Below are 23665 nucleotides of genomic sequence, written 5' to 3' on the forward strand. Positions count from 1 at the left end.
CTCCGCATTTAACAGCGGAATTACCTTTGCACTTTTAATGTTACCTTCCTTATTTTTAATTTCGCCGAAAGTTCTTTCGATCTTTCTATATGCTGAATCAGTCCTTCCGACGGTTATTTCTTTTCGATATCTTCACATTTTTCGTGCACCCATTTCGTCCTAACTTCCCTGCATTTCTTCTTTATTTCATTTCTAGATGACTGGTATTTCTGTACTCCTGAATCGTCCTGAACATTTTTGTACTTCCTTATCTCGTCCATCAACTGAAGTATTTCTCCTGTTAGCCAGGTTTTCTCCTCAGTTACCTTCTTTATACCTTCTGTGAGTGCCGTTTTTAGAAATGTCCAGTTCTCTTCAAATGTAATAGCCGACTGAGCTCGACCTTATTTCAGTATCTATAGCCTCAGAGAAGTTCAAGCATATCGTCATTCCTTAGTAGTTCCGTCCTCCACTTCTTAGCGTATTGCGTCTTCATTACTAATCTCTTAAACATCAGCCTTCTCTTCATCACTACTGCATTGTGATCTGAGTTATATCTGCTCCTGGGTGCGCCTTACAATCCAGTATCTGATTTCGGAATCCCATTCCTGCGATTCTTGAATAGAATATTTGCTATTACTAGCTGAAATTTACTGCAGAATTCTATTATTCTTCCTCCTCTGTCATTCCTAGTACCAAGCCCACATTCTCCCACGACCCTTTCTTCCACTCCTTCTCCTACAACCGCATTCGAATCCCCATGACTATTAGATTTTCATCTCACTTTACGTACTGCATTTATACTTTACCTCTTCAGCTTGCGGCGTTGGCAGGCATACCATAACTACCGTTGCTGTAGATTCTGACGAAAATAGCTCTATCACTCATCTGTTCGCATTAACACACTTTGCCCTACGTCCCTGTTCATAACGCACTCCCGTTATACCATTTCCTGCTGCTATTGATATTGCCCTTTACTCATCTGACCAGAAATCCTTGTTTTCTTTGCATTTCCCTTTTCAGATTTTCTAGCTTCCATACCTTGTTCAAGCTTCTGACATTCCACGCACCGACTAGTGGAACGTTACCCTGTCGATGGTTATTCAATCGTTTCTCATTGTCACCCTTTCTTGGCGGTCCGCTCCCGGGGATACGAGAAGGGGACTATTCGGGAACATTTTACCAATGAGATCATCGCGACAGTTTTTCAGTAAAAGGCCACGTGGCCTGTGGATAGAAATTGTGTGTATTTTATGAAGTGATTCCCATTGTTTTCTGCATCTTCATGCCATTTATTGTTGATAATTCTTCCGCCTTTAGGGGCAGTTTCCCACCCGAAGAGCAAAAGAGTACCCTGAACCTCTGTCCTCTCTGCCATTGGCAGAATGAGGGTGACTTCTTATACCGGAAGTATTCGGCCGCCAGTACTGATTATTATTTAAGATTTAAGCGGTGCGGGGCTCGCACCCGGGGTGGACGACGTTTTAATTTCTGATCAAAGACGTTATCCCCCTTTCTTTTGGAAATTGCCACAGGGGCAAATTGCGCAGGGGTTATTTTACGAGGCATGGACACAATGTTTCTGTCCCCAAACAGAAACATACGGACTAGTAAATGGCCACAGGAGGTATTTATTTATTTGTACATTGACCTTTTCCTTGACTTGTCTCTGAATATAAAGAAAACAAACACAAAGATACACTTCTGGAACACGCACATGCGGCGCCGATACACCAAGGACGCCGCCGCCCCATCCTCATGGTATGTCTTCTCGTAATGTCGTGTAGATACCGTTATTTGTTCATCTCTTACGTGTGAACGTATCAAATTTTTCTCCTGCCATAAATAATTCAGCTGCGGAGCGGATCGTGGAAGGTGTTTCACATGAAGTTCGAAAAGTATTGACTGTACTTAGCGTTCTTTAATAGCACAATGACGATCGTTTAAATAGTTCCAAAAATTCATGAGTCCTATGACACCACCTCCAAACAAATAATGAATCGCGTGACCTCTGATCCCCATGACAACGTTGTTTCATCCTCGGGTAATAAACAGTGTCCAGGTAGAGGAGAGTGCTTGAATCGACATACGTGGGCGACGTCCGTAAAAAGAAAGCCAAAATTTGACACACAAAATACATCTCTTCCGCCGGCCTACAATGAAACCTATATAAGTCTGCATCTAGAACGTTGCAGTTCACATATACAGTCGAATCTGCAAGGTGGATCCTATAGATGCTCTCTCGAGTGTCTGTTTCCTGTTCACCATCAAGTACCAGGTCGAATGTATGTCTGAATCTAGCGTTACCGCGTTGACAGTGCACCGTACTATGTTCCAATACAAGGTTGGACATTTCAGTTCGACGACATTAGGCGACCAGTGGCGAAGCAGAGTACGATACATGTTACTGGCCGTTGGTAGGCGAGAGGCAGGGAGAACGTCCTGTAGGTGGCTATACTCCAGGTAAAAACCTCCCACAGTAGAAAAATGACAGCAGTATCTCAGAAAGCGCCACCGGAGGGTCAAAGGAAGATGGTGCCAGAGCCTCCGTGAGTAAGCTCGTGCATCGTCGCCAAAGCTTGAGGTGCATAGAGACACTGATCGATCATGAACATTGACAAGGCCAAGTCCACAGCGTTCTTTGAGAAGACAGGTAGTCGTACCGAACCTTAAATATCATTTCAGCGCTGACAAAGGAACCAAAGGCCACTATTATTACATTTAAAAAGTACTGAATGAATACACATCGCTGTGCAACAAAACCCTCTTTGTCACAATTGAAGAACTATTCAAATAACTCCCACAGTAAAACTAATCATGAAAAAAACTCCCATTCTCTCTGTCTCTCTCTCTCTCTCTCTGCTCCCGTCCTGAACACACACTCATACGCACATGCACACAAATCAAACACCACAAACGCCAAATACACTTCAAACAAAATAGATGTAGATATGTAGATGTAGATTTATAATGGACTATGTTTAATTTCTCAGGAAAGATGACTGGGTCGATTCTCTCTTCTTTGCAATGAGTACAGGTAATGGACGTACATCCAGTTATCTTATCGGATGCTTCAAAAGAAACAGGAAAGTGACAAAACAATTATTCCAAAAGTGTTTCCACTAGTCCTAATATGAGAAATTTTCTTCCTTGTATTTCCTTGCAGATGAACAAAGGACCTCATTTAAAAAAGTAAATAAGCGGTACGCAGTCTCCATGAAGCCTCCATCTGGTAATATTTTTTTCTTTCTTTTGTTCAGCTGCCCGTTTCCCATTTGGTGTTCGTAAAACTGTTTCTACCGTGAAAACGCCGTCGCTTCTGTTTGTCTACGTTTTGTTCTGGTTTCGACTTCCTGTCCGCTTACGCCGATTCCACCACATCTTCGTGTACAATTTTGTGTTCAGACGTAAATGACCTTTCTAGACTCTGAGAAACGCATCTGCAGAAACTAGCACGATTTTCGGAAACAGTGGCCATGCCAGACACCGCTGGCCCTCTTTGTGCATGATATATAACAGGCACTAGTTACCGGCCCCCGAGGTTGATGTCATATTCCTCGACTTTCGAAAGACGTTCTACTCAGTCCCGCACTGTCGCTTATTCCACAAAGTGCGCGCTTACGGTCTGTCCGATAGCATATGCGGTTGGGTAGAAAGTTTTCTAACAGACAGAGACTTCAACAAAATCAAGCGTAAGATTAGGTGTGCCCCAGGGCACTTTTTACGATTTACATAAACGATCTGGTTGATAATGTTTTAAAAAAAAATTTATGTAACATAAATTGTGTTTTATTTTCACCTTCCATGTCCTTCTTCTTCGGAGAACTGTCATCAGTGGCGAGTTGTGAGTAACGCAAAATTTCTATTGTTGTCATGTTAAATTTTACTCCTTATCCCAAAATATACTGAAATTTTCGCAACTTCACCTCAATAATACGCTACTGCAGTTGTATTTGCTATGGAATCCTAAATCATAGGCCGTTATTAAATAAACAACTGAGGATATGTCAGAAGAATAACTAACAGAAAAACTTGTTGATAATATTAAAACGGAATTGCAATTTCTTCGCTTTCTTCACTACAATGGCGATTACATTATTCCATTAAAAATCATAGTTACTTCTATCTATGTTTACAGAAGGTTCACATGTTAGCCACATGGAAAAGTACTCTTCTGTTTGAGTGATATCATTTCGTAAATACTCATTTCGATATCATGAATATTTTGTGGAACGTGTTGGGAATTATACCGTGTCGTGGCACACATAAGACTCACATAAAACCCACTTTCTCAAGATTGGAGACAGATATAGATCCTCTAAAAAAATTAAATCTGTTACCTAAATATCATGTGCAACAGTGTGCACCAAATGTTTGCTCATAGTTTCTCAGTTTTTCATTGCAACCTATTGTAAAATAAGAATATGTCAACAACTATGACCACTAACAAAAAGATAGGCAGTACATCAAGAAGCTGACATATGAGTCTATAAGTTCCAAAGACGTCAAAAGTTTTTACCAAATGTTGTCTTTAGTAGTATTTGAGAAACACTAGAGAGCAACTTGTGTGTCGATAAACACTACAGAGCAGCTTGTGTGTGGATAACATTCTACTCGTACTGGTACCGCTGCCTCTACTGGCAGGTTAACCAGGGTGCTCTGTATGCCCCTGCAAGCACATATAACTTTCCTGAACAGGACAGTTCCAATAGGGGGCCACACATCGTACACTTAGCAGGAGCTACAGGGCTGTCAGGCGAACCGACTGTGTCGGGAAATGTGGTTTGCACATGTGGAACTTCTTGGCTTGATGCTTGACATAGGGAACTTTGTGCCACCTACCGCAGAACGCACTGGGTGCGACATAAGCTATGCCAAATAGCTACGAAATCAGGTCTCGGCGAGACTAGGGCGGAGGAGATGGCCGCTATGAAATACTTCTCAGTCGATTTTAAGAAATCTATTCATTAAAAAATCTGATTTTTTTGCTATTTATGAGGTCCTGCATCAACTTCTTGATGCAGTGCCCAACACCTTCTCTCTACTACAGATTGGATTTCCTTTCGTTGGTCGCCATAGTTACCGTAAAGCATAGAAATTAAATAACCCAGCGCACGAAATTTTAAGTGTGTGCAGTGCTAAAAACACATAGTGAAGTCCATGCGATTACTTGATTTTAGATCATACAGTGCAATGTATGAAAACTAGGTAACATATCAAAATTGTATTGTGACTTGAGAGCAGAATGGTAACTTCCCCTGTTGTAGAGATACTGGTCTGTATGTCTCGAGGTTTGGTAGCAGTTAATGGACCCAGCTCTGTCAGAGTACAGTGCGGATCACGCAGCTGCAATACCCTTCATACTTCATAAACGTTTCAAGATATTGGAAAAAGAGTTTCTGCAAATAATAGCGTGTAAATAGACATGTACTTTGGTACATGACAGTTACTCGAAACTTCTTATCTATCGACATATAGAAACATCTATGGTTTTTTAAGACATCGATGTACTTTTTTAAACAGCATTTAACAGTTCGTAGAAGCATTAGTACAGTGAAATGGAAGATGTTAGTATTTTAACTGTTCCAAATAGACCTACTGAACTTTAACCACCATCAATTTGCCGGTATAATTAACTACCAGATTTATTTCATTTTGCTTTAGGACCTTTCATTTATTTTCAACCAATAGAATACGTCAGCAAACCAATTGTTCTTTCCCGCGTTACAACTGAAATAACATTTATAGCAGGACATATGGTCTCTGATATCCCAGTTCAATTTATTTTATCAAAAGATGGCTCATCCTTGATCGCATCCTCCTGTGAGGTACCTTGGCGTCAAGAACCAAATGTAACATCCCGTATATCGCCTTTAATATTCACAAGCTCTGGAGAATAATGCATCATACTAGAACAGCAATCTCACGGACACCAGTCTTTCAGGTACTTACGTAGGACCGCAAAAGTCACATTAATTGAGTTCGTCGTTTCCAATTTTAGCTGTAATCATTCAACGATTGTCTCAACTTTTGATTGCTGAAATAACGAATTTATTTTTTTGATCAAGTTGCTTGCCTGAGGCAGACGCTAATTAAAAATAGTCATATACATAGTGAGTGCATCATTTAACTGGTTTTCATATGGACAAAGGATAATTAGAGTCAGTGAAAAAGCTCCTCTGCACCAAACACTGCGCAGCAACTCGCGCCACATCGCTGCAACTACACAGCCGAAATCAATATTTAAAAAAAAAAATGAAAGGATGGGGTATAAAGGAAGGAGATAAGGAATTGAACTTTATTCAATTTCTACAATAATGTGCAAGATCACCAACGAGTTTAATTTTGGCACAATTGCCTCCGCCTTTAACATACACACAGGCAGACTCCCTTTCACTTATTTTACGATGATTCCTTGAGTGTAGGACCATAGCGGTTGAAGCCATAAAACATGACTCTGCTTTTGTCCTATCATAGAACTCACTTATTTGAAAAGTACGGTAAGCAATAATGTCCCTTTCATTAAAGCTCTCAAGTCCTCCAACTGATGCCACGTTGTCTCCAGGGTACCGTACTATAGCTACAGTCACCCAACCATTTCCATGATCATTCTCAGCAATATTATCCAGAGTAAAATTGAACACAGCAGTACGGCCGCCTCGTTATAACTAGAGGCGGCCTGCAGGGGCCACTACAGCAACCCGCACAACTTCTGCCGCGCCACAGCGTTTAATCACTAGAACATCAGTTAAAAGCTTATTGTGTGATAGTGTAAGTCGCAATAAGTAGTTCAGTCAATACCGAAGACATCGTCATTTAAGAATTTCAGCGAGGCTGTAATCCAAAAAAGACAATTCTGTATTTATTTATTTATTTATCAATCTTGGAAGTATTAGGGCCTTTAGTATATTCAATATCATACACCTGTTAACGGGAGGTCTTACATCTAGTATGGAATCCAGAACTCAGGAGTGGTTTTGACAGAAATCGTGTAAACAGTAGCTACCGTAGCAGAAAAAACGGGATTTATACTGCGGCCTACTGCAGTGATGAGCATGAGAGAAGAGGTGCGACGGACGGAGGGATTAAGATGAACACAATAAAGAGAGGAGGTCAAATTACATGACTACATCAGAAACGAAACGATAAAGAAGACAAACTTGCAAAAGAAATGAACATTTGCTTCACTGTTTGTCAGTGAAAAGTGGACGTGTTCTTCAGCACTTGTGGAAAAACTAATCAAAGGGACACAAAAAAGTGCTTCAGCCTTTTCTTAAATTCATCTGGATGTTAAATCGTGCATAGAGTTCGAGATGCCTTGTCCCATCGGTGGACATCAGTAACTGAAAAGGAGTTGTCAGATATATGTGCGTATGCTTTCATGGACGGTGCCAGTTTCCCTTAGGTTTTCCTCGGAGTGAACCGTGTAGCGATCTGATCAAACTAAGGACATTTCGATTGTTATTACAGAGAAACTCCATCAGTTTGACTGGCCGTACTGCAGTATTGCTACCTGGTAAATTGCCTCTGAGCACTATGGGACTTAACATCTGAGGTCAACAGTCCCCTAGAACTTAGAACTAGTTAAACCTAACTAACCTATGGACATCACACACATCCATGCTCGAGGCAGGATTCGAACCTGCGACCGTAACAGTTGCGCGGTTCCGGACTGAAACGCCTAGAACCGCTCGGTCACCGCTGCTACTTGTCCATGGACCAGTAAGAACGTGAGTAAAATAGCAACACTGGTCCTGACGATTAAATACCTTTGTCGACTGCACAGTCTGATCTTTCTCTGCAGTTGAACTGGAAGGCGTACTCCTACAGCACGACAAATATACTTTGCGTCAGAATTATTGGGACGGTCTTCGTCTTGCTAAGATATACTAATGATCAAGGGTCGGCAAGTGTTTACAACTCTTCTCATATTGCAGGCTGCATGTGTCTCTTGGCACTAAGCTTTTAGACTTCCTGTGAGCAAATGAGTATACATACCTGGTCATTTATTGTATGGTTGTATTCTGCTATGGTGATTTAGCTATAGCAGGTCTATGGTTTTAATATGGAGCATATATTGTTGCTATTTGTGATTACGATTATCTGGTATGCTAGTGTTAAATGTTCGACATATGTAGTATCATTTCTTTAACAAATCCTGCTGTGGATGTGCTATTTGTAACTTGTTTTCAACTTTACAGTCGTCTCTACTACTTACACTATAATGTAACTTTTATATTCAGGCTGGTTAAAAAGTGCACCAGTAGTTAGTCGCTCTTGGCTGCTGTATTTTTTAAATCTGCTTGGAAAGTATATCTTGTTTGATATGCCAAAGAGAGAAAAAATCCTTTGTTTAAAATGGTATGTGTTGATTAATGTATATAAGTAGTAGTGTAGTATGTAGTTTCGTTTTATTTGGTGTTGCCACTAAAATTCATCTCATACGATGCCACACAGAGATCACTTATTTATGTTAATTTAGTTAAACGGTACCAAAACTATTAAACTAACACACAGTTCGGAAAAAAATAAAACAGATGAATACTATTTTGGAATGGCACATTTATATGTTCGAAATTCAGATGTAGCTAGTACAATGGTTATGAGAAGTTGAAATGAAGTGCAGTCGGAGAATATGTAATATCATTTATACAAGTGAGGTGTTTCTTCACAGATTTTGGTTGATGAAGTCAAGATGAGCGGATACCCTGGTGAAGACGGACGGAGCGCCTGGGTATCCACACGGGTCCACTCCCCAGGACACCACACCGATCAGTTCGCCGTTCTGAGCCAGGGGACCACCGGAATCACCCTGAACACAGTGAAACACGCATGAGGCAGTGGAAAAATCTCAGCACTCCTAGAAAGCTTTCTTCTAGGAAGAATAACCTATGCAGTTATTTTACACTTAGCCTTGTTTCATGGCTGCATTTCTGCGAGACGTAACATTTCACAAAAAAAGGAAAAAAAAAACTTGAGTTAATCATAACAGGCCCAGCGTGCCACATTTTCAGTTCGAATGAATAACAGCATCAGCTGCCTACGATATCTTTAGAGTAGTTACGGGTATCGTCTCGTAGGCCATTACCAAGTGACACGGGATTACTTAAGAGAATAGTCCGAATGTATGAACCATTGTAGAGTATCAATAACTGGGAAATTTGCTAAATCAACTCCCTAAAGTGCTTCGAACAATTAAGGAAATATTATAGAGGAAGCTTCGAAAAGAGTGGCCTGATTTCAAAACTCCAAACAATTCATAAAAACGTACTACAAATATGGGATACAGTGTAAAACACTGATCAAAATCTTAAAGGTTTAGCTATGTTGGTACATATGTTGTATTTTTCCACCAGCAGCAACTACAACGACATCTAGACAATAGCTAAATTGGCCATAAACTGTACACAGTGCATCAGCTTTTATAGAAGCTATTGCGACTGTTATTCCATTCTTTACTTGCTCTCTGTCACGAGGTAAAGGGGGGATGGACGCTCTTCCCTTCACATATCCTCACAACAAAAAATCGTATGGTGTCATGTCTGGCGACCTTGGAGGGTAAGAATGCAGAACAGTGCTTCGGTGTCCCATCCGCCCCATCCAGCGCTGAGCTGTCTTCAAATGCTGCGGGACTGGCTTTTTCCGCAGCTTCAGGAGGATTCCTATGGCTTCATTTTCCAACAAGCAGGAGCTCTACCATACTGGCACAACAACTTACGTCAGTTTCTCAACAACCCTCTGGCCCAACTTTGGATAAGGCGCACGGGACCCCGAGACGCTGCCCTGCATTCTTGGCCTCCAGGACATGACCTCATACCATCTCTTCTTGAGGGGATATGGTAAGGAAAGTGTGTTGATCTCCCCCTTACCCTGTTACAAAGACGAAGTGAAGAACAAAATGACACCCACCATAACCTCTGTTAAAGGGGATACATTGCGTCACGTTTATGACGAATTCAGTTACTGTCTACGTGTTGTTCTTGGTGCTTCTGAAGCACACATAGAGCATTTGTAAAAGAACAACAAAAACTTTAAGAATTTGTGAGAATTTTGCAGTTCATCCTATGTTTGTAGTATTTTTATGAATGCGAAGATTTGAAATCAGGTCATTCTTTTTCAGATACCCTGCATTTTTTAATCCTAAGTGTAGCATCAGGGCAAAAATTAAGACGCGTTTGTGGTTTACTGATAAACATAATTCCTATGTTCGCTAAATAACCGCATGTACTCACCTCCTTTGGTCACTAAATGAGTTCAACGCTCTTGAAAACACGCCTAGGATAACTAGACTAAAATTAATAAACAAATTTAAAAACATGTAATGTGTCAACCTGGAATATCGCAAATCGTAACTTACACTGCAGACGGAGATGCCATCATAAATGGGTCCCGTACAGACCATGGTCTCCGTAAGCGGGTTGGTTCCCAAATCCAGGTCGTCGATATTTTGGCTGCAAGTTTCGTAGTCGATGATGCTGACGTCGACTGTCTGCAGAATATCAGGTGTGCTGGCCGTTTCCGTTGTACCCCAGCCAGAAACGACTGCGGTAGATCCACCTGGTGTCAGATGAAAAAGCAATGCTTAGCAGACTAAGTGGTCTCACAACACAATCTTGATCATACTTTGGGTGGTCGCAATAGATTTGAAGGAAGCTGCATAATATAAAAGGTCTCTTAATTTAACAGTTTATTTTTCATCAAGAGTTTGTCCCAACGCACCCATCAGTCCGTTCTGATTTAGGTTTCCCATCGTTTCTGCAAATTGGTTAAAGCAATCGTCCAATTGGTCGCTTCGAAAAATACGTAGAGAATTTCCTTACTGATACTTCCGAGCTCTGAACTTGTGCTCATTCTCGGATGGTGTCAACGTCAGCAGGACGTTATACCCAAAGCTTCCCCATTTTCCGAAGTTTTTGTTAAGTCAGAGATGAATCTCAAATTCTTGAATAGTGTCGCAAGTGACTCATATACAAAATAATACATCAAATTTGCGATTTATTCCATCTTGGTCACAAGCGACTCTGACATCTCTTTACAAAGATGTTTTACAAGTTCCTTATACAACGCTTTCCCAGATGCTTCGAAAACACTGGTAAGGTAGTGTTCTCATATACGAGGGGCGTTCTTTAAGTAATGCAACACATTTTTTTGGTCAATTTCGGTTTAAAAAATGCGGAGTTTGTTATGGGCCTAATGGAATATTCCAGGTTCACGCCCTGTAGTTCCATGAAGTTCCCATAGGTGGCGGCGCTATACGTAACCTTCAAAATGGCGTCTGTAACGGAGGTGCGTTCCAACCAGTGAACTGTCACTGAGTTGTTTTCCTGGGAAGCCAGAGCGTCGCGGATATTCATAATCCTTGTCGAATGTCTGTGCAGACTTTTCAGTGAACAAAAGCACGGTGAGTCACTGCGCGAGACGTTTGTCGTCGTCTCACATAAAGCTGCTCACCAGAGACGAGCTCACAGAAGTTCATTCTATTGTTCCTCATCCGGCCTAAAGGCTAGATGTCGCACCTTTCGACTTTCATCTATTTGGCCCAGTGAAGAAAGCAGTATGTGGACGATGTCATCGATGGAACAAGACGTTTCCTCCGACGTCGACCAGTGAGTGGTAGCCTACATGCTGGCATATAAAACGTCCCAATAAGGTGGCGTAAGACAGTCGCATTGAACGGAAATTATGTTGAAAAGTGAGGTTTTGTTGCCAAAAGACGGGGAGTATTATGGTGTTTTGGAATCCTAAAATCAATCTGCTTTCAGAAAAAAGATATTTTGCACTATTTATTGAACGCCCGTCGTACATAAACATTTCAATTTCCCCCCTTACATAGAAGTAATTTTGCTGATGAAGTGTGCGTAGCGACTAAAGCTGATTGATACCCTGTAAAATGCGCAAAAGCATGCATCTTACTGCCTCACTCCCAACAGTAATTAATATTTTGCCATACCCACAGAGCTCCACACTTATGAGTGATTTCACTAAGAAAGCAATCCCCTTCAAACTTCTTTCCTCACCAGCATATGAAAGCTTTGCTGAAATTGCTAAATATTTTGGACAGTATGACAAACACCTACCCTCTGCTTGTGAGTAAACAGCTACGGTTATGAGCTGGCATACCTGCAGGGATTGAACCAGCGCTGGGCAAGCTGATGGCCTGGACGTACGTGCCCAGGGACAGGGAGGACTGCAAGGTGAAGACGGCGATGTCGTTTGCAGCTACACCTCTGAGGAAATAAAAAATGTTCTCTGTAGGCACTGTGTTAGGCTAGTAGCGTTATTAAGTGCTATTAACATTCGAATCATACAGAACAACAACTTATTCGTATGTTAGTCTATAACAAAAGAAAATGCGTCCGTCTCAACTGGATTTCTCTTCGATTTTCACAGCCATGATTCTAACTTTTGTAGTTCAGTTATTGAGGTAAAATGGCTTTTTATATGTACAAAGTCACATATCTGGATTCTGTACTATGCATTATCTTACTTTAGTTAAAAGAGTAGTGAGTGATGCCATCCACATGAGTGCTAAAAGGAATCCGTTAATCTTCGGTAACACGATGAATCAATCAAATCTAAAGGCCATAAATACAACAAAACCTAGGAATTACATTTACTAACAACTTAAACTACAAAGAACACATGGAAAATGTTGTGGGGAAGGCGAATCAAAAACTGCGTTTTGTTAGCAGAACACTGAGGCGAAACACATCTACTAAGGAGACTGTCTACACTACGCTTGTCCGTCGTCTTTTGGAGTAATGTTGTGCGGTGTGGGTTCCTTATTGGACAAGATTGCGGAGTACAACGAGAAATTTCAAAGAAGGGCAGGACATTTTGTACTATAGAGAAACATTGGAGAGAGTGTCATGGGCATGATGAAAGGTTTGGGGTTGGAAATCATTAAAATAAAGTCGTTTTTCGTTGCAGCGGGATCTTCTCACGAAATTTAAATGACCACCACTCTCCTTCGAAGGCGAAAATATTTTTTTGATGCCGACCTACGTAGGGAGTTACGATCGCAATAATAAAATAAGGGAGATAAGAGCTCGTACGGAAATATATCGTTCTTATTTTTTTCCGCGCGCTGTTCGAGAGTGGAATAACAAAGAATCAGCGTGAAGATGGTTTGATGAACCCTCAGCCAGCCACTGAAGTGTGATTTACAGAGTAGCCATGTAGAACTAGATGTATATGTGCTATACGACTAAACCCAATTGAGTTTTATGGAATAAGGTATATCAGTAACTCATGACTCGACTTTTGGTCCCTTAAAATGACGGGGTTCTGTTAACGGCGTTGGCATTGGGTTTACATGTTTCGTACTCACCCTGGATAGAGCGGATGCACCGTCTGGTCCGAGACTCGGATCTCCTGCTCGCTGCCCTCGTTGCTGCTCAGGTCGTAGTCTCCGGCCACGGCCTGTCAACCAAACGTTGCACCGTCAAATGTGCTTCCATTGAGAGTATCTCGGTTCCAGGCAGTTTGTAATATGTCTTCAGAGAGAATTGATAGCCTCAATGTACAATCTACACTCTCAGAGAAAAACAATCCACCACGAAGGAATCATCCGAATGGAATGGAAATCGCTGGATGTGATGCACATGTGGACGCAAACAAAATGGATGGTTAATTCAAGAGAAAGAGCATCACAAATAGAATGGGTCAATAACGCACTTGTTCATCTCTGGACCTTATGCAATCAGTTATTCCATTTGGCCTTGATTGAGAAAGCTGTTTGACGTCCTCCTGAGGGAAGTCGTGTCAGTTTCTGTTCAGTTGGCGTATTAGATCATCAAAACCCCAAGCTGGTAGGAGGGCGCTGAGCATTATGCTCCATACCTTCTGGAGTGAGGATAAGTCCGTCGACCTTACTGGTCAAGCTAAGGTACGGCAAGCATGAAGGCAAGCACTAGAGACAATCGTCGTGTGTGGGCGGTCATTATCTTGCTTTATAATAAAGAAATAAAATTATAAACAAATACATAACAACAAAAAATAAACCATTTTGAAATAAGTCTGCCAACTAAGAGAATAAAAAAAAGACCTAGAAAAAATTCCACAGTGACCCAGAGACAATCCCAGAATGACCCAGAGAGCATCCCAGAGTGCCCCTGAGAGCTAAAACACTAACAAGGGAACCTCCCCATCGGACCCCCCTCAGATTTAGTTATAAGTTGGCACAGTGGATAGGCCTTGATAAACTGAACACAGATCAATTGAGAAAACAGAAAGAAGTTGTGTGGAACTGTGAAAAAATAAGCAAAATATACAAACTCAGTAGTCCATGTGCCGTATAGGCAATAACAAGGAGAACGTGAGCTCAGGAGCGCCGTGGTCCCGTGGTAGCGTGAACAACTGCAAAAGGAGAGGTTCTTGGTTCAAGTCTTCCCAGGACTGAAAATTTTACTTTCTTTATTTTTGCATAGTTATTATCTGTCCGTTCGTTCATTGACGTCTCTGTTCACTGTAATAAGTTTAGTGTCTGTGTTTTGCGACCGCATCACAAAACCGTGCGATTAGTAGACGAAAGGACATGTCTCTCCAATCGGAACCGAAAACATTTGATCGCAAGGTCATATGTCAACCGATTCCTCCACAGGAAAACACATCTGATATATTCTATACGACACTGGTGACGGCATGTGCGTCACATGACAGGAATATGTTGTCGACCCGCCTAACTTGTACACTTTGCGAATGGGTAAAAAGATTCTTCTACCTTGCCCGATTTAGGTTTTCTTGTGGATGTGATAATCACTCCCAAAAAAGTGATGAAAACATAAGAGTTTGTCACATAAACTGAAAATAAAAAATTAAAGTTTTCACTCGATGGAAGATTTGAACCAAGGACTTTTTGTTCCTCAGCTGCCCACGTTACCACGAGACCACGGCGCTCCTGCGATCCCAGTGTCCTTGATGTTGCATATCTTCCCATGAACTACTCAGTTTGTATCTTTTGCTTATTTTTTCACAGTTCCACACAACTTCTTCCTGTTTTCTCAGTTGATCTGTGTTCAGTTTTTCAAGGCCTATCCACTGTGCCAACTTATAACTAAATCTGAGGGGGGTGCGATGGGGAGGTTCCCTTGTAAGAAGAATCGCTTCTCGGCTTTTGACAAGATCAATGTATAGTATTGTTTATTATAGATAAAAAATAACCCACCCACCTCCCCAGGAGTCGGAATTCCTGCAGATACAATCAATGAAATGATATAATCATTATGAGTAATTAAATAAGATGCATGGCTTGGAAAAAACATGCAGTTGCTTCGAATAAAATAAAGTGCAGCAGCTTCATAATACACAGCCGCAGAAAGCAGTCAGAACATGAGTTACATGCCTGCAAGTACTGACAAGAGCTGCGCCATACGTCACACTTCCTGAAGATAGTAGCTCCTAACTGGGCGCGGCAGGAAGTACCGCACTGATAATCCAACATGGCGGCAGCATCCGGTATTTTTAGCAGCGAATCGCTCTTAGTTAGAACTATAGCGCGATCCTCCGACCTCTAGCGGCAGCCAGGCGAACTACGTAGCCACTGGCGCTGCATGTAGCTGCAGCGGCTAAGTCAACACAGCCATGCGGTGGCTCGGAATGAAGGGCAACTTGGTACCCACCACTGTCCGGGGCATCTCAACACACGTCTTCGCTGACCATCAGGGCTCAATTCCTCTCCAGCCCTCAATTCCAGGCCGAAGAAGTGAAGGGAGACGTCTCAGATAGTGGTGGCATACCAACTTGACTGACGCCAGCTGTACGGCTCGACAGTCAGGAGCGATGGACCGAGCAGCCATTTTTTTTTTCATAGAAGAACCCGTTTGGTTTTGTTTTGTTACCCTTCGCGGCAAGTCATCCTGGACATACATTTCATTCACCAAAAACGGAAAGAATTTCTGGTGCTTGTCTTCGTGCTTGCCAAACCCTACGTTGGCCAGCAAGACCGCCGGATATCTCTCCAATTGAGAACGTTTGGAGCATTATGGGGAGGGGCCGCCAACTGTCACGGGATTTTGACGATCTAACGCAACAGTTGAATAGAATTTGGCACGATATTACTCAGGACGACATCCAACAACTGTATCAGTCAATGCCAAACCGAATAATTGCTTGCACAAAGGACAGAGGTGGGCCGACACGTTACTGGCTTGCTCAGTTTGTGAAGCTCTTTCTCTTGAACAATCATTCTGTTTTTCTCAAATTGTAATCATTTGTTTGTCTGTACATGTATATCACATGTACTGATTTACGCCCTATTCGGATAATTCTTTCGTGGTGCGTCGATTTGTCTTAGAGTGTTTTGCTAGATTGCTTTGTTAGAAACTTTTGATATTTCATTATGAGGGGTTTAATCCTTTCCACAGCCAAGAAGAAATATCCATAACAGCGTTGAGCATGCAACTAAGAGCCGCTTGATGAGTTTGTTTCAATGATTTTGTTCACCTTTTCATTTTGTGAGTGAAAGTGCCGATGAAGTGTTAATAAAATTATCTTACTGTGGTATTACTTCATTCTTCTTTCACTTATTTTCAGCGTAAAGTTTGTCGTCACTATATGAAGACGCCAGAGGAATTCTAGCTCAGTATATTATACTGCTCATTAAAATTTGTTCTGATATACTTGAAATAAAGTAACCAATTTTATCACGACACATTACAAAATGATTCCGCGAGTGGCGAGCAGGATTTGATAGAAATATTCACATCTTGGTTCTTAGTTGTTAATTAATAAAGAGATGTTCTAAGAATGATATTCTTTCGGTAATGGCGAGATGAACTACTGATTCGATGATAGTGCGTACCGTTGGAAGAACATTATTTTCATGTACTATTAGCGTCAACATCATCTACCGTGAGGAAAGCCATTATTACCTCAAAGAGCTGCTGACAAAATTTCTTTATTCAGCAACCACAGATCATCGTCAGATTCATAAAAGCATTGCCTGCATCTTATTAGACGTTTAAAATAACTAATAAATCTTTAATAAAATAAAATCTATAAATTCGTCACTGTCGTCACACAGTAATTCATGGAATTCATTTTATTATCTCACGCCTAACATGATGTTATAACGCCTAATATGATGTTAAATCATTTTATGGATCTTTTGATGGTCTGTCGAGTGATTGTTAAAGAATTTTTAAATTCAGCTATTGGCTGCTACTCACGACGATCATGAAATACAAGTGACAGTCAAATGAAAACGAGACAGATGGATAAAAGTAAATAAACTGTTTATTATTTCAATAGTAGTCACTATAAGTATTAATACATTGAGCCACTCTAAAAGACGGTCAGTGTGTTCACGGATAAATATATGCGGTTGAGTGCAAAACCGTGATTGTACCGAGGCCAGCACCTCTTCATCCGAAGCAAATCTTTCTTCAGGGTTCCAAAAAATATGGAAATCCCATGGGAAGAGATGGGGCTTTGTGATGGTAAAGGCTTCCCCGCCAAATTTTTGCAGCGTAGTTGAAACAACGTTGGAAAAATATGGGCCGGCATCATCCTACAACAGAATGATGCCGTCCGTCATCATTCCTGGGCGTTTGGACTTGCTTCCATTTTTTGCAATGTGTCCACGTACCATTGTGCATTATTGTGGTGCTGTGTTCCAGAAATTCAATGTGTAGCTAGCCCACACAGTCAAAGAAAAATGTCATCATGGCTTTACCGGAAATGGCGTGCCTATTGTCTCAAGTACACTACAGTCTTTTCACTAGTAAGCCCTCACACATCCTCCTTACAATCTTGATCTCTACGTATGGGATTTCCACATTTTTCGAGCCCTGAAGAAAGACATATGTGGACTTCGATTTCCCGTGGAAGGAGAGCTGCAAGTCTGGGTACAATAATGTTTCAATACAAAATTGCAGACTTTGACTGTCTTGTCTTACAGTGGGGTAAATGTGTTAATAGTTATGGCTACTACTTTTGAAATAATAAACAGTTTACTCACTTTAATCCACCTGTCTCGTTTTCATTAATTTCCCTGCTTCTTATATTTACGAGCTGTGGGTCACTATATTCTGAAAATGTATTTCATCTGCTTTACTCTGAGGACACGTAAAATTATCTACTTTTATTGGGAGATCATGATTTAATAGTAGAAAGACTTAAACTATTTTTTCTGGAGAGTGCTTTGAGATGTTGAATTGGTTGACTCCCTTCGGGTTAACCGACCTTAAAAGGTAGAACAGATGTTACTGGGTGAACATGAAACTAACCATTTCGGATCTGAATTTCTTCTGGAATTTTCTTATGGTAGTGTTCTTAGGTGATTTTTAACGATTTTAGATGCAAGATTTCAGTTGCAATATAAGTACCCGTTTTCGAAAATAGCTTTGTGCATTTGGCATTGGCATTTTATGGACTAAAACAACTAATTACGAAATATTCTCTTTCTTTCTTTCTTTTGCAACTCCCTTTATCCCGCATTGCGCGCAGGGTCGGCAGGGTTAAGAATGGAGTTGACATGGTTAATTTTAAGGGGTGGCCGGATGCCCTTCCTGCCGCTACCAAATACCCCCCGGGACGGAATTAGTGTACCCCAGCTGTCTGCGTCTAGTGTAAATCGTTAAACAGTGTGAAAGTTTCAAATGTCTGCGAGTCGTGTAACTGAGGCGGGACGTGGGAACCAGCCAGGTATTCACGTAGTAGGATGTGGAAAACCCCCTAAAAATCATATCCAGGCTGGCCGGCACACCGGCCGTCGTCGTTAATCCGCCTGGCGGATTCGATCCGGGGCCGGCGCGCCTGCCCGAGTCCCGGGAGCAGCGCGTTAGCGCTCTCGGCTACCCTGGCGGGTTAATTGCGAAATATTCTCTATCTTAATAAATATTTCAGTGATCATTCAAATATTACCATGTAGAACAACAATAACAATGCTGAATTATACCGTGGAATAGTGCCAACCAACCACATCCGTGTATTGTTGTGGTCACGAGCTGCTGTGCACTGTTACATTGACTTGCTGATATCTTCATTGAGAAGTCCGGGTCCGGTAGTTGGCAGCACTTGCGCATGATAAAAAGGCTGAGCATTCACAAATGTGTACCTCATGTTTCCATTTGAAAAAATTCTTTTGTTGCAATAGAGACACAGTAAAAGGTAACATACACAATTATAGCCAGAGGGTTTGAAAGGGTTAAAAGCAAGTCAGCTGTCAGCATAATGTCCTAAGCCACGTTCGATCTGACTAATTAAAGGAAGAGTTCCGTAATGGCACGAGATGGTCACTGTTCTATCTCAACTAATCCAAAGCACCACCCAGTGTCACAATATATTTCCTCCTGTATATGTGTGTCTCAGGTATCGAACATACAAATTGAACGAAACTTCTGCGGAAAAAAAGGTCATGCAAGTGTAGTGTAGTGCACCCTTGTAGGCATACTCACGACGTAATGTCCGAGGCTGACCGCGCAGTGTCCTGCGGTGAGGATGGCAGTGCTGGAGAGGATGGAGCCGCCACAGTTGTGGTACCGCAGACCCAGCACCACGTGCTGCAGGGACACCTGGTACGGAAACTCGCCTGCGAAGAAGATCCACGAAATGTGCTGTCAACACACCCTCGCTTGGCTGTATTAAATTTCCAATGTTTTGTTGACATATGTGTGTGAGCATAGATTATATGTTTTTGTATATAACAATGAAATGCGAAAAATGATAGTGCCCCATTGTCTGTAGATAGCCGTCTTCTCTCCAACAGCCACAGCGGGCGCCGAGTCTGAAGTTTCCACTCAACTAGCGGATCACCACCCGTGATGTCACTTGCCTTCCGCCGTTAGCCTACCGACGGAGAGAATTTTTAAATTTCAGGAATTTGTAAGGAAAATATGATACAAGGTGAAGTTGAACGTTCAGTTACCAATAGCTGTGATCACCCATTTGCTATTACATTCCCGACACCTCATTTTTTGTGCTGTTTAGACTGTTTCGAAGACATAATTAACATAAACGAGGACGATTAGTTGTAATTCCATACGTAAACTTTCGCTATAGTGACTGAGATTAATTTTCTCTGATACGAACTAAGATTATTGCACAAATGGCCGTCCGGGGTGGCCGAGCGGTTCTAGGCGCTACAGCCTGGAACCGCGCGTCCGCTAATGTCGTAGGTTAGAATCCTACCTCGGGCATGGATGTGTGTGATGTCCTTAGGTTAGTTAGGTTTAACTAGTTCTAAGTTCTAAGGGAGTGATGACCTCAGAAGTTAAATCCCATAGTGCTCAGAGCCATTTGAACTATTTTGCACAAATGAAGAAGGGTGACATCTAGGTATCTAGAAGATAATGTTCTCCGTACCTGAGCTCAGGGAAAATCAGTACTACTATGACCGTGGACCATGGACAGTCCATTGTTAAGTCGCTCTGCCTGCTGCGACAATTCTCCAAAGCTACCGAAATGCGTTATTACGATGAGAAACTGGAAATTAGAAACAGCAAACAGCAGTCGGAGACTCAAACTTTTCTGTAGTGGCATAGCGGCTTACAGCGACTGACGGGATGGAAATCAGTTAAGCACCCTTTCACACAGCGCAAAATACTCTGGCATCGTTCTTTTTTCCGTCGGGAGCAACAACCAGCATGCATTGCTTGAGGAGTATCTCTACACCAAATTTTAGATGGGTGGACAATTTTAACTCTCGATAAGGCACCCCATGTTTGGGCTAGTATAAGTGTGGTCTGCTTTGCATGACGATGCTCACAGTGTTTATCGATTGCAATATATTTTGCCCGCCAACATATATTTCTGAGACAATGATGCTTAAGACCACGGAACTTAATTCTTGTAAAAAACTTACCCATAAACCAAAATGGACGCTAATTACCGTGTCTTTTAGAGGCCACAGATTAAATTCCCGGTACTAGGCGCTTCAGTCTGGAACCACGCGACCGCTACGGTCAAAGGTTCGAATCCTGTCTCGGGCATGGATGTGTGTGATGTGCGTAGGTTAGTTAGGTTTAGTAGTTCTAAGTTCTAGGGGACTGATGACCTCAGCTGTTAAGTCCCATAGTGCTCAGAGCCATTTGAACCGTTAAATGCCGATAACATTACTGTACAGCTAATGAGATTATATAAAGATGTCAACATAAAAACTGTTAACTAGGCTAAGAAATAAATAGTACAACTACAACGAATATTACATTATACATGGTGACCGGCAACGGTCTGGAAATCTTGAGAGGGTGATGTAGGGTCGGCTGTGCTGATAAATAAATGTTAAGAAAGAAATTCGATAAGTTACACCAAAAGGCTCTTTACAATTTGTACAGAAACCAGAGGGCAGTTATAAGAGTCGAAGGACTTGAAAGGGAAGCAGTGGTTCGTAAGGGAGTGAGACAGGGTTTTAGCCTCTCCCCGATGTTATTCAATCTGTATATTGAGCAAGGAGTGAATGAAACAAAAGAAAAATTCGGAGTAGGTATTAAAATCCATGGAGAAGAAATAAAAACTTTGAGGTTCGCCGATGACATTGTAATTCTATCAGAGACAGCAAAGGACTTGGAAGAGCAGTTGAACGGAATGGAGAGCGTCTTGAAAGGAGGATACAAGATGAACATCAACAAAAGCAAAACGAGTATAATGGAATGTAGTCGAATTAAGTCGGGTGATGCTGAGGGAATTAGATTAGGAAATGAGACACTTAAAGTAGTAAAGGAGTTTTGCTATTTTGGGAGCAAAATAACTGATGATGGTCGTAGTAGAGAGGATATAAAATGTAGACTGGCAATGGCAAGGAAAGCGTTTCTGTAGAAGAGAAATTTGTTAACATCGAGTATAGATTTAAGTGTCAGGGCAGTCGTTTCTGAAAGTATTTGTTTGGAGTGTAGTCATATATGGAAGTGAAACATGGACAATAAATAGTTTGGACAAGAAGAGAGTAGAAGCTTTCGAAATGTGGTGCTACAGAAGAATGCTGAAGATTAGATGGGTAGACCACATAACTAATGAGGAGGTATTGAATAGGATTGGGGAGAAGAGGAGTTTGTGGCACAACGTGACTAGAAGAAGGGATCGGTTGGTAGGACACATTCTGAGGCATCAAGGGATCACCAATTTAGTATTGGAGGGCAGCGTGGAGGGTAAAAATCGTAGAGGGAGACCAAGAGATGACTACACTAAACAGGTTCAGAAGGATGTAGGTTGCAGTAGGTACTGGGAGATGAAGAAGCTTGCACAGGATAGAGTAGCATGGAGAGTCGCATCAAACCAGTCTCAGGAGTGAAGACCACAACAACAACAACAACTCATTTCTTGTAAACTAACTTAGCCGTAAACCAAAATGGTCGCTAATTACCGTGTCTTTTCTAGACCACAGATGAAATGTCTATAACAGTACTGTACAGCTAATGAAGTTATATAGAGATGTCTACATAAAAACTGTTAATTAGACTAAGAAATAAATAGTACATTTACAACGAATATTACATTACACATGGTGGCCAGCAACGGTCTGGAAACCTCGTGAGGGTGATTTAGGGTCGGCTGTGCTGATAAATAATTATTAAGAAAGAAATTCGATAAGTTACACAGTTTCAGAGGTAATTAACATTGAAGTTAGCCAATCATGTAGTTGGTTGACACAATTAGTATAAATTGTTCTCATACCGTATATCGTATCGCCCAAGATTACTCAGCCTTTGGCTCGGGTTCGACCCTTACTACCATCCCATGCCGAAGAACACGTTTGTCAACAATTTCTCAGGAGGACTCGTATTTTCTCGCTCAACGGCCTGATCAGCCAATTTATTTCTCATCGCAACCTACCCTGCAACACCACTACAAGCTTTTCAGACATTTTACCACCCTGTATACGTAAAAATGCATTCAGTAGAAATAATGAATATATTTGAGGGTTTAATCAATTCAAGTGCTATACTGGCCGCTAATAAACTATAAACTAGTTATTTTTTGTGCAAATCTAGACCTCTTTGACCATTAATCTAGACCTCGTTGATCGTTTAGCCCGTTCAAATGTGCTCAAGCACGTTGTCTACAACAATAGCACTTCACGGATAAAGCGTTTCCTTGACCAGATAGAATACTGCAAGTGAAGACCCTCAGCACGTGGATGCTCACCTCTGGTGGCGTCGTGTCCCCCGTAGATGCGTCCCCTGGAGACAGCGAAACGCCGAGCCGGTCCAGTGTGGGACAGACGACGCACTGGCAGCGCCGAACCTGCAGACAAACACAGCGACGTTGCGTTCAGTCAACCCTTTCATACTGAGTACTTGTCTTAAACTGAAAATGTAGTCCTGAAATGTACTGAACCTTAACATTTGCCCATCAGGACAGGCTTACTCACAACAGAGCCGTACAAACACATTTCAAAAGTCAACTAAACAGATTAGTCTGCCGTTCATTCCTCGCGTCTCCATCTAAACTGCGCAGATTCTCTCTTGCGGGGCAGGAGACTAGCATCTTAGATTAGAAAAAAATGTGCATATGACTACGATGCAGCAATCAATATGATACGCCACAGTAAGCAGCTGTCAAAACGTTGCTCGGAGATCGTACAACGGCAATACTCTTCGCAAAATGGCGCTACCTTTACTTTGTACCAGATTAATCTGGCCGTTTCAACTCGTCACAAAAGCTCAGCGGAGCTTCTGCTCGACTAAATACAGAGACAGCTAATTTCAGAACAGTGTTCTCTTCCTCTGTACTCACCCAGCACACAGGT

General features: G+C 41.7%; 1 protein-coding gene across 1 annotated transcript in view; it reads right to left on the reverse strand.

Moving 5' to 3' along the window:
* Window positions 1–8647: 8647 nt before the first annotated feature.
* The window catches only part of LOC126455805 (trypsin-1-like), a 262309-nt gene continuing 247291 nt past the window's right edge, over window positions 8648–23665 (reverse strand). Inside the window, exons 3-7 of the mRNA XM_050091566.1 lie at window positions 19377–19510; window positions 13308–13401; window positions 12100–12204; window positions 10337–10536; window positions 8648–8791 (exon numbers count right to left, since the gene is read on the reverse strand). Coding sequence (XP_049947523.1) covers window positions 8648–8791; window positions 10337–10536; window positions 12100–12204; window positions 13308–13401; window positions 19377–19510 — 677 coding nt within the window. The remainder of the gene's footprint in view (window positions 8792–10336; window positions 10537–12099; window positions 12205–13307; window positions 13402–19376; window positions 19511–23665) is intronic.

Source organism: Schistocerca serialis, chromosome 2 (assembly GCF_023864345.2).
Source record: "Schistocerca serialis cubense isolate TAMUIC-IGC-003099 chromosome 2, iqSchSeri2.2, whole genome shotgun sequence".
NCBI lineage: Eukaryota > Metazoa > Arthropoda > Insecta > Orthoptera > Acrididae > Schistocerca > Schistocerca serialis.